The 11444-nt window shown below is 39.8% G+C and overlaps 1 protein-coding gene across 1 annotated transcript in view; it reads right to left on the reverse strand.

Annotated features, from left to right (window-relative positions):
* LOC104910481 (trafficking protein particle complex subunit 9-like) overlaps window positions 1-7198 on the reverse strand; it is a 176181-nt gene extending 168983 nt beyond the window's left edge. The window contains exon 1 of the mRNA XM_031552978.1: window positions 6986-7198. Within this exon, the coding sequence (XP_031408838.1) occupies window positions 6986-7198 (213 nt within the window). The remainder of the gene's footprint in view (window positions 1-6985) is intronic.
* Between the last annotated feature and the right edge of the window lie 4246 nt (window positions 7199-11444).

Genomic DNA, 11444 nt, shown 5'->3' on the forward strand with positions numbered 1-11444 from the left:
TCATGGTTTCATGATTTTTCATTATCGGTATTCCACATCATAACATCATGCAATGTACTGGGGGTTTGACTGCTGATGCTCAAGTTCCGGGTGCCTGTCCAGCGGAGAAGAGCAGCTACGTTTCCCCAGGGGGCTTTGCGGTCAGCGAGGAGATATAACTCCTGGCAAGGTCACCTGATGCTCTCTTCTCTGCCTGCGCTGCTTCGCTTGCGCTTCTCTGCCTGCGCTGCTTCGCTTGCGCTTCTCTGCCTGCGCTTCTCGCCTGCGCTTCTCTGCCTGCGCTTCTCATCTCAGCGTTGTGGTAAGGCCGATCCACTATCAATTTCACATTCTCTCTCCTTATAAAATTCTGTTGATACCATATTTAGTAAATTACTTTGTTTTACCTCAGATTGTTGCCACTGTTTTCAATTATTTCGGGGTCCCTTATTTTCTTTTTTTCCCGGGGGCGCGGATCCGCGGATCCCTCCGCCCTTCTAGTCACGGAACCGGGCCGAACCAGCCCGTAAACCGTTGACAGATGGTGAGAGGGCAGTTCTCCAGACCTTAATCGTATGCTGAAGGCATCCCCCTTATTTTGCCCCAAAATCTTCAACTCAGTGCACATAACCTTTCGGCAGTCAAACTTGTCTGAGATTCAGCATGCTCCTCTGACACATCAATATTATGCAGAGCAGGGCCAGTACTGGCAGTTCCGTACCACTGGTTATGTGGACTTTTAAGCTGGCTTTCAAAAGGGCATTTTGGCTACAGCATCTGCAGTAGTACTCCTGACTTTTTGCAGCTGAACTGAAACCGATGAGGGGCAATAGTAAGCCTATTAGGACAAAAATCAAATGTTACACTGCATATAAAAATAATATAAAAAATATTTTCTAGTTCTTTTCACGTACTAATTCTACTCTGTAGAAACCAGTGGAAAATGTTTCCATTCAAAAAAAAGAAAAAAAAGGACATTAAGAAATGAACTTCATTTCAAGGGAAAAACAGCTACTGATTTTATACATAATTTGCTTTTCCATGGGTAAAGAAAATGATTTTACCATAGCCAAAGAGTACCAGTAGTGAGCTTGAATGCTTTGCAAATGTTTACAAGGGGATGTTTCTCAGGGATCAATACTAGAGCTGATATTACGTCCCATCTTGACCAGCTTGATGGGATGCAATGTGCTCTCAGTAGACTTGCAGATGGCCTCAGATTAGGGAAAGAGTTGTAAAGATGCTTTTTTGCATGTCAAGATGTGGTTTTGCTGTTCATAGGGACATCCAGAAGCTGGAGGAATGGGCTGCTAGAAAACACAGGCAAAGTCCAGACCTTGGTAAGAAGCAACAACCACTGAGATCCCTGGCAGTAAGGACGGATAAAATGTTGACTGTATTGCTTTCACAGAGTTATAGAATGGCTTGGGTTGGAAGGGACCTCAAAGATAACCTAGTCCCAACCTCTGTGCCAACATGGGCATGGTTGCCAACCACTAGATCAGACACTAAATCAGGTTGCCCAGGACCATATGCAATCTGACCATCCCTCTCTACACATAGGGTAACATTTCCTGCCTGCCCAGTACAAGAGAGAAGATGATAAACTGAATTCTTACATGGATGTGGGCTGGAGCACATAATGCAACTGGAAAGACCAAAGAAATTGAGAATAGGCTCAGGGACCTCATCATTAACAATATCCCCCTCCCCCCCTCCCCCACAGAAACAGAGCTTACAGAGGAGACATGGGCAGATCTTTTTTTGAGATGCACAGCAAAAGGACAAGAAGCAATGGCTACAAGTTGTTGTGAGGGAGATACTGTTCAGAGACAAGGGGAAAAATACTCACAGAAGGCAATACTGTGGACTTCACATCCTATCCATCCTTTCAAAACTTGCTGGAGGCAGCTCTGAGTTACCTGACTTAAAGGGCTGCACTTGGGTGCAGTTTGTGGCACCAGAATATAAAAGTGACATAAAACTATCCTGTAGAAGTCCTTTCCAACCAGACATTTTCTGTGATTCCATCTAGGTCTTTGTGTGTGTGTGTGTGTGTGTGATGGCTGTTACAGGAAGAGGCAGGTAAAGAACTCAGGTTTCCATAACCAATGCTGAAGGGGGAAATAGGGGTATATCTAACAGTAGGCACTAATTATCTACACCTTTTAGAATTCCAAAACCAGAAAGCTGAGAGGCAACTCCAAACCTACTCATCATTAGAGGGAGACGAGGCAGTCTCCCTGTTTCTCCTGGATTTAAAAGAAAGTGTGCCTTCAGCTTCCACACAGGGGACCTCAGTATGACCAAATTAGCTGCTTTGTGGCTCTGTTCCCAGCCTTCCCTTCAGGGGAGCTGAGAAAGGAAATACAGAGGGCAATATTCTTGAGTAGGCATGCTGAGAACTATAGACCTACTGTTCTTCCTAACAGCAACCGTGCCTCCATTTTACTGTGTCACGCTTGGACCATTTGAAAACCAGCACCCCTGCCACGCATCCTGCAGCACACTGTAAGCTCATTGTGTAGCAGTATCACATCAGTAGCCAAACAATTCTGGAAAATCACTCCCACTTCTCAAGCTGAAAAAACAGAGATCAGAGAACATTCTTCTAGGTAATGGTGACAGATTCCAGGACTCACAGCTAACGACAGAAGGCTTTATGAAGAACACAGACACAAACTGGATCACACACATGGAGCAGTATGGTAGGTTGGTTTAGCTGTTTTAGTCTAATAATTTTACTACAGACTAGGCTGGGGAAAAATGGCTTCACTACACTACAGGTGAGACAAGATTTCCTACACTGTACTTTTATACTTAATTAATTAAGCACCTGTATGTGTACAAGTGGTACTGAGTCAATAATCTGTAGACAAAGAGAAAGATTTATTCTAATAGAGTATGAAAAGGAAAAATGGTTTTGTGATATTGCCAATATTTTGTCTCAGTAATATTCACTTCATGACCTTAACAAATTCTTAACAGAGGAGCTTCACAACAAAAAAATGATAAACTTTTCCTAAATTTAAACTACCTGGAGTTAGATTATTTCCCTTGAAACAAATAAACAGCAAAACAACCCACGAGAACAGCAGAACTGTTGTGGAGAAAGCCACTGAGTGGTGAAGCCTAGTGCACTGTGATCATCAGGAAAACACAGTAATAAAGGAAACACAGCTATGTTAGTATTTGTGTCCCTTCTCCTAACACTACTAATTGGAACAGCAATTTTCAGCGGCAAAAATAAAATGACCTTTCCTTTCTTCTGATCATACAGTCATTGACATATGGTTGGAACAGCATGTCTCATCTTATGCTGGGCTTTTAAGAAGTTCCTGAGGCATTAACAAGATCTATGAAACACCAATTCAGAAAAGGAAAGTAAAATTCCAAAAAATCCACCAGTTTTAGTACCTTCCAGCATCCATCCTCTACACTGGAGGTGAAGAAAGAAGCAGCTGAATTAAGAGTTGGCCATTTCCTTCACAATGGGATCATAGAACATGCATCATTTTTATGAGAGATAGGCCCTTAGCAAATATGTAGTCGTGAATATGTTTATTTCTGGATCCATATTTAGCACTTGGAAACTTAAATGAATTTCAGGTATAAAACATCACATACACAGGTCTTCCACATAGGAATCTCTAGTAAAAAACTCCTGAAGAGGCAGTCTGAAAACAGTAATGACACAAATATAACTTCTTCAGAATAAGATAACCCCTGAATATTACTCCAAGGAATGCTAATTCTATGTAGATAACAGAAAGTTGAAAGAAAAAAAAATATAAAAATTAAATGACAAATTCTTGTTTTTTTATTGTGTATAAAGAATATATGACAACTCTTTAGTAATTGTAACTGTCTTTTACTGATTTTAAGTGTTACTGTTCAATTGACTAATTTTCTTGGATCATTCATTTCCTTTTCTTTTAGGTAAATGATGACTTGTATGACTGTGTATTGCATTTCTCCCCATACTCTTCTCCTCTTATTTAAGAAATGCAGGAATGAAGAGCTTTCATTCAGATCAGAGTAATTCTTTAATTTCCCATCTGTGGAAAGACATTTCCATCTCCCTAATAGGACACAGAAATAGCAAAAGAAGCTGGAAATTTAGAAAGAAAGGTAACATCAACATTTTCAATGACCTCCTCTAAAGCTTTCAGACTAGCATTAGACATGTAGTTGTGAACCACTGATGACATAGCACTAGTAACACACAAAGAAGTGTCGTGGATTTTCTTTAAGCTGAAGGATTAACATCACCAAGGAACAAGCATTCGTTACTAACAAGAAAGAGTTTGTGAAGTCAAAGCAGCCACCACGAACCTTAAAAATCCAGCCAGTGCCAGTTAAATACACAGTCCCTGTCACTCCTTTATTTCTGAGTTAGAAGGGCTCATCCTCTTGCTAACACAATCAGACAGGACAGTTTATTTCAAAGCTATAAAAAGTAATGACATTTTAAGAAAACAGAGGTCTATCAATTTTTCCACGAGCTAAAACAGATCTTCGAAGCACAGCTTCAAATTAAAAGCAGTAGGCACAACTGTAACCCACAGTGCATCTGAAAAGTAACCAGTAAAAAAGACGAAAATCTCTTAATCCTGAAAAATTTTGGGGTCCCTAATACAAGAAAGACAGGGAGTTGTTGGAGAGGGTCCAGAGGAGAGCCACAGAGATGATCAGAAGGCTGGAGCACCTCTTCTACGAAGACAGGCTGAGGGAGCTGAGTTTGTTCAGCCAGGAGAAAAGAAGGCTGCGGGGTGACCTCATTGCAGCCTTTCAACACCTAAAGGGAGCCTGTAAACAGGAAGGGAGTCAACTCTTTGAAAGGGTTGATAATAGCAGGCAAGGAGAAATGGTTTTAAGTTGAGGGAGGGAAGATTTAGGTTGGATGTCAGGGGAGAGTTCTTTACAGAGAGCAGAGAGAGTGGTGAGGTACTGGAACAGGCTGCCCAGAGAGGTTGTGGATGCCCTGTCCCTAGAGGTGTTCTAGGCCAGATTGGATGGGGCCCTGGGAAGCCTGGTCTAGTATTAGATGGGGAGGTTGGTGGCTGTACCTGTGGCAAGGGGATTGGAGCTTCATGATTCTTGAGGTCCCTTCCCACCCAGCCTATTCTGTGATTTCATGATTCTGGAAAGTGATTTTTTTCTCTTATATTTTCAGTAGAACTTGCTCTGTACAATGGCTGTGTTCTTGCTCTTTGGGTGACCTTTCAGCTGTTACATTTCACTGCCTGCCCTCAAGGATATATTTTTAATATCTTGCTAAATGGAAAATGTGCAACGAGCAAAACACTCCAAAATATAGGCACTTCTGCTTCACTACATACTTGGAGGACACATAATCTGTAGAAAAGGGTCTCTTATCTCCAAAGGCCAAAGATATTTATAGAGTTCTTTCTATGCATGCTTCAGGAAACTGGTTCTTACATGGTAAAAGAAAACTAAATGAGCGTATATTTCTTGACTACCTTACATTTTGTCAAGGAGAAAAATCATTATTCATATAACTTGGCGTTCAATTATGAACTTCAGAATGCAGTGGGAGAAGCCCCTCAACTGAGGACTTAATTCAGTGATCGTTTGGGAATATCTTTCAGTATCTCTATGAAAGAATATGCAGATTCCATCTATCCCTAATGAAAAGAAACATAACTTTTACAAAAAAAAAATTAAAAAATAGCAGTGATTGTACTATTTTCTTTCTTATCCCCACTTTTCCCAAAGCATGAATTTGGATATGCTTCTTCTCACTTAAAAATGATTTCTACTGTTCCTCCTCTTCTGCAGAACACACCAAATTTGAAAGTCTCATTCATCTACAGATTTTGTGCTGTATTTGTTGCAAAAGATACCAAATTAACTGTATTCAATTAGGCGGCATTTCTCAATTATTTTTGCTTTTGAAGACCCTGGTAAAGATGAACAGGCAAGCAGAACACAGCTTACTATTTTTAAAGCATTTTAAGGGGAAAAAAATAAAAAATAAAAATCAGGCTTTGTCACTGGAACACTGCTTTAGCCAGAAAATTTATATGAAAAATAAATCATCTGGAAACACAACAATGCGAAACCCCAAGGTCTTTAACACACAAGATTTCTAACTTCCTCCTTTCACTTTTGTGATCTGTTGGGTAGTGTAGCAAGTGTATTGTGTGGTCCCTTCTGCTCTAGAGTGCTACACAGTTAGACCAGCAAGTTAAAAATGATTTTATTAATTTTTTTTTATGATAACTTAAAAATAATTAATTCCCACAAATCACTGAGACAGCCAGGGATGAGAAGCCAGAAAAGGAACAGGGAGAATTTACCACCCCGCATTCTCATAAAATGGATTCGTAGAAACAGCAGGATAGTAAATTTCTCCAATTTCTTTGCTCATGTTGCACTGTAGTGCACGAGCAGTGGACTCAGGACGAAAACAACAGTTAAGAACCCTGAGGCCTTGCAGTTCCCTGCAAAATAGCTTCACTAGCAATGCAAGAGACACGTGGCAGTGTAAAGCATGCAGTGCAACCAGCACTGTTCGGCTTGTGTCTGCTGATAGTCTCTACAAACTCATCTCTCTCATCAAATTGCCACAGAGATGGCTGAGGTGAGGCATAAAAAATGGTTGTCTTCCTCTCCTGATGTGATCACACATGCAGTGTAAGTGCCCATGACAGCTCTCCGTGTAATTGACCGTAGATACAGTGGCGATCTCAGAAGAAAATCACTTACTAACTTCCTCAATTCACATTATTCTCACAGAATCGCAGAATGGTTGAGGTTAGAAGGGACCATATCAGGTCCAACTCCTGCTCACGCAGGAGTGAGTACAGGTCTCTATTGTGCTGAGGCAGCACTCCAGGTGTGGTCTCACCAATGCTGAGTAGAGGGGAAGGATCACCTACCTCTCTTGACTTGCTGACATTACTTGGCCTAATGCAGCCAAGAATGCTGTTAGCATTCTTTGTGGCTAAGGCATCTAGTTGAATCACATCCCAACATTTACCACCAGCATGTCCTGGTGTTCGGTGGTTGCCCTGCCCACATGCAGCACTCTGCTCTTCTTATTATTGAACTTCAGGAGGTTTCTGTCAGTCTTCCTTTCTAGATTCCTCTGGATTGCTGCATGGCACTCCGGTGAGTCAGCTGCTTCTCCCAGTCCCATGTCATCTGCACATTTACTGAAAGTGCACTCTACACCACCATCTAGATTATTCATATAGATATTAAATAGAGCTGGGCCCAGTTCTGAACCCAGAAAGTGCTCCATTCATTCCTGGCCTCCAGCTGGACTTTGCACCACCGACCACCACTCTCTGGGTCCGATCATTCAGCCACTTTTTGACTAACCTCACTGTCTGATCATCTAGCCCACACTCTTATGGGGACAGTGTCAAAGGCCTTATTGGAGCCCAGAAAGACAATATCATGCTCTCCTTTCCCTCATCCAGATATTTGTTATCTACTATTCAACTCTTTGTGAATGTAGCTGAGAGCTGTTTATTGAAAGACATTAAAATCAGTGACAAATGATTGCAATGAAAAGCATACCCTACCTATACAAGAGTTACACTAGGGTTTGCACCACTGAGAATGAATGGATGAGTTATATCTCTCTGTTGTGAGGTCTGCTGAATTGATTGGTTAAGCACATTACAGCAAAATAAGGCAATACACTGTTATTCTTATCAAAATTCTACAACATAAACCATGATGCGATTTTGACATGAATGCATAAACATGGGCTTGAAATAAAGAAGAACCTAAATCCACATGAAATAAAACTAAATGCTAGTAGGGAAAAATGCTCTTAGGCCCACAAAATAAAGTCATGTTTCAGATAGATAAAAATGATCTTTCTGTTCATAGGGTCACATGCTAGGTCCCATGTAGAGGATTTAATTACATTATGTAAAAAAAAGCAAGCCCAACTTGGAAATTTTGTATCCTTTTAAATGTTGGACAGAAGATTTGAGCATATCGCTCCTCTTATTATAAGATTATGATAATGGAAGAAAATGAAAACAGAAGCGTAATTGCTTGAATTGTGATGCTAAGTGGTGTGTAAGTATTTACTTTTTCCCTAAGAACTTAATGAAAAGTCTCCAATAATATGGATTACAACACTGCCTCTACTGAACAGTGCAATCTTGCCGATGACAAAAATGACACTGCTGATGTGAGGGTCTTTCTTGAATAACCCATCAGATTCAATAAAATCAAGATTCAGCCCCCCAAAAAAACACAGCTGACTGCCTATGTATTGTTTCTATTCTATCTTTATGTTAACACTATCCACAAACTAAATCCCTTTAAAAATAAAATCATTTACAGTCTTCAAGTTATAGCTCTCTGCATTTATATATTTTTGTAAACAACTGTCAAGAGTCCAAAATTAGACTAAACATTTCAGGATCTTCAATCTACAATCTGACAATAAACTGATAAAATCTAATAAAATTTTCCTTTTTTGTGCTACTTTGTTTCAAACATATACTGAGCTTAAACCACTGTTAAGCAAAAGCAGGATTTTAGCACTTAGGAGAATGTACTACTAGTACAAAGAGATATTTACTTGAGTTAAGAAGTTATCTACTATAAATCAGTTTTTGAAGAGTTACACAGTTTAGGTTTATAGCAAAACATGTGGTTCAGGTTTGCTCTCTGTACCAAAGTGCTGTTCCACCAGATTTTCCTTCTGTATTACATTCTGATGGGAATATCACCCAGCACCCACAGCATCAGTTTGAATGGCCAACAGTCCTAATTTTCAGATGTGCATCTTGATTACGGTCTGACTTTCCATTAATATTTTTAAAAGGTGAAATTTTAAGCCTGCGTTTAAGGCATAAACATACACACAAGAGATTGCCAGAGAGGAATTGGGAACTTGGAAGATTCATATCAGCCATATGCAGACTTCAGTCTTCAAATATCCAACTTAATATCGCTGTCAGGTAATTCAGGACCTGGTGTGAAAATATTGAGGTAATTTCATGCATTTCTATGTGAACAGCCATAGAAACTCCTCACACGCATCCCTTCAGTATTACCTCAGCAGATGTGAAGGTTAAACAACGCAGGATATGGACTGTAGCAATTCCTTTGTTATTTAGATCATAGAATGGCCTGGGTTGAAAAGGACCTCAAAATAGGTCCTTTTCTACTACCAGCTACCTTTAGTTGTTAGCAGGGTTGCCAACTACTAGACTGAGCTGCCCAGAGCCACATCCAGCCTGGCCTTGAATGCCTCCAGGGACCAGACATTCCTAGATCATGTCCTGTCTATGGTTTAATCCTGTACTGACAAATTTCCTTTACCTGCCCTCTTCCCCAGTCCTGGATTTGCTTAAAATGAAAGCAACAATGATGATGTTAAAAAAGCCATACTTTGCTTCTGAGGTAGAATTTAAGTACAAAGAACATGTACTTCCCCTGCAGTGCCGCAGGACTATCAGAAACTATTCACTGCCTGTTTAGGTCATACATCTTCACAGTTCATATCTTTAAATCCCCATCTGAGCAGTTTATTTTATCTTCATTTTTAGTGCAGGATAAAAGACAGTAAAAAGCAATCCCCAGCATGAGGACCCCAAGGAAGCAACATGAACCGCCAGTGGATAATAAGACTTATTGTTTAGACTAAATAGAAAAGACAGAAACAAAAGACCATAAAAGTGATCCATGAGATTAAGTCTGAAAAAAAAAAACCCCAACCAAATAAAACAACAACAATGCATTCCTACAGAAAACCAGACTTTCTTTCCATACAATATATTTTAATGTGTAATGACATTCAGGAACAAAATTGGTTATGCTCTTGAGCAACCCCACATGATTCTTTTATGGTCAGTTGTATGTAATACCTGTTCATCACAAAAATGTCAAAAATGCAAACAGAGTCTGCACTATTTTTCACAATATCACTTTTGCTCTGGCATTTCTTGCCACCATAAAGACATGACTGCCACCCAAACACATCTCACCAGGTGATGAGGCCTGAAAAGTGAAGGCAGGATTTTTAAAAACCTCTTACTGGCATACTAATGACCTCTCCTCTCCCAAAACAACCAATACTCTACTAGAAACAGGACAGTTCAAAATTGCAGGGTACCTTAAGGAAGAAAAATTCTTTATTGCTTTTATTATTTGTGACCTCCAAGTTAACTTTAAGTGTTAAGGGAAATGCAACACACCAGAGGAAATAATGTGTAAAATAAGATTCTGTGATTTACTGTAGAAACTTCTGCTTTTTCTATCCCCAAGCAGTACCAACTATTAAAAGAAAATAAACATAAACCTGATAATTTAATAAAGAAAAAGAATATACCATTTTTTCTACTTGGATATGCTTCAACACTCAATTAAATGAATTATGTGCAGAAAACTGGAATAATAATATGCTGGGGTTTAGTTAGAGTCTCTCTCTTTGGGTAGTCATAAGCATGACATATATATATGTTTTTTTTTTTTCTGACTTAATTATATTTTGCTGCTATCAGTTTTCTGTTGTTTTCCTCTTGGACACATTCTTGAAGCCAACCAATATACATCATGCTAAGTCACATTCTGGCAAAACCAGACCAACATTAAAGAAGCTAGTGTTTATCCCATATAGTTCACAGAATCCAAACTTATCCTCCCAGTAACAGCATCAGATCATCACACAGAGAACAAGCAGTTTGCAGAGAGACAGGGATGACACAGGAGAATTTTAATTAGCCCACTGGGAAATCCATTCCCCAGTGATTACTGAAAAGAGGAAAGATAATAGATATGAGACACTGGAGACAGATAATATCAGCTTTTTAAGCAATTCATTCATATTTTAGTTACTCTTTGAATTAAAATTAAACAGTCTCACAAACCTTTACAGTGACAGCTGTCCCCATTCACAGCAGTAGTCTCAGAGATTTCTCACCCAAATGCCCATGCCAGGCCATGAACACATTACAGAAAGATGAGCACATGATGCTCATCTTTGTCACCTCCCCTACCCTCTTTATTTTAACAACCACAGTCTCTTTCTGGTATTCAGATGATAAGCTTTCTGCTACACATGTGAGCTGCGCCTACTGCAGTCACATTGGGTGCTCTACAATAATAATAACACCAGATAAATTTGCTCAAACTAGTGCTAGCACAGGAGTCTGAGTAAACAAAAACAACTGGCACTGGGTTATCAAAGTCCTCTTATGCCAGGTAGGTGTTTGTCAGTTAGATCCTCTACCAGTATGTATTTTAACAATGTTGAATCACATGGGTAAGAGAATATTCAGAAGGAGAAATAAGTATTTATGCAACCGATTCCATTCTAGGCCAGGCTAGATGGGGCTGTCTAGAGGCCCTGGTCTAGAGGGAGGTGTCCCTGCCTATAGGAGGGGGGTTGGAACCATATGATCTTAAAAGTCCCTTCCAACTCAAACCATTTTATGAATCTGTGATTTAGGAAAGAAACATACTCA

The sequence above is a fragment of the Meleagris gallopavo genome, chromosome 3 (genome assembly GCF_000146605.3).
Source record: "Meleagris gallopavo isolate NT-WF06-2002-E0010 breed Aviagen turkey brand Nicholas breeding stock chromosome 3, Turkey_5.1, whole genome shotgun sequence".
Lineage (NCBI taxonomy): Eukaryota > Metazoa > Chordata > Aves > Galliformes > Phasianidae > Meleagris > Meleagris gallopavo.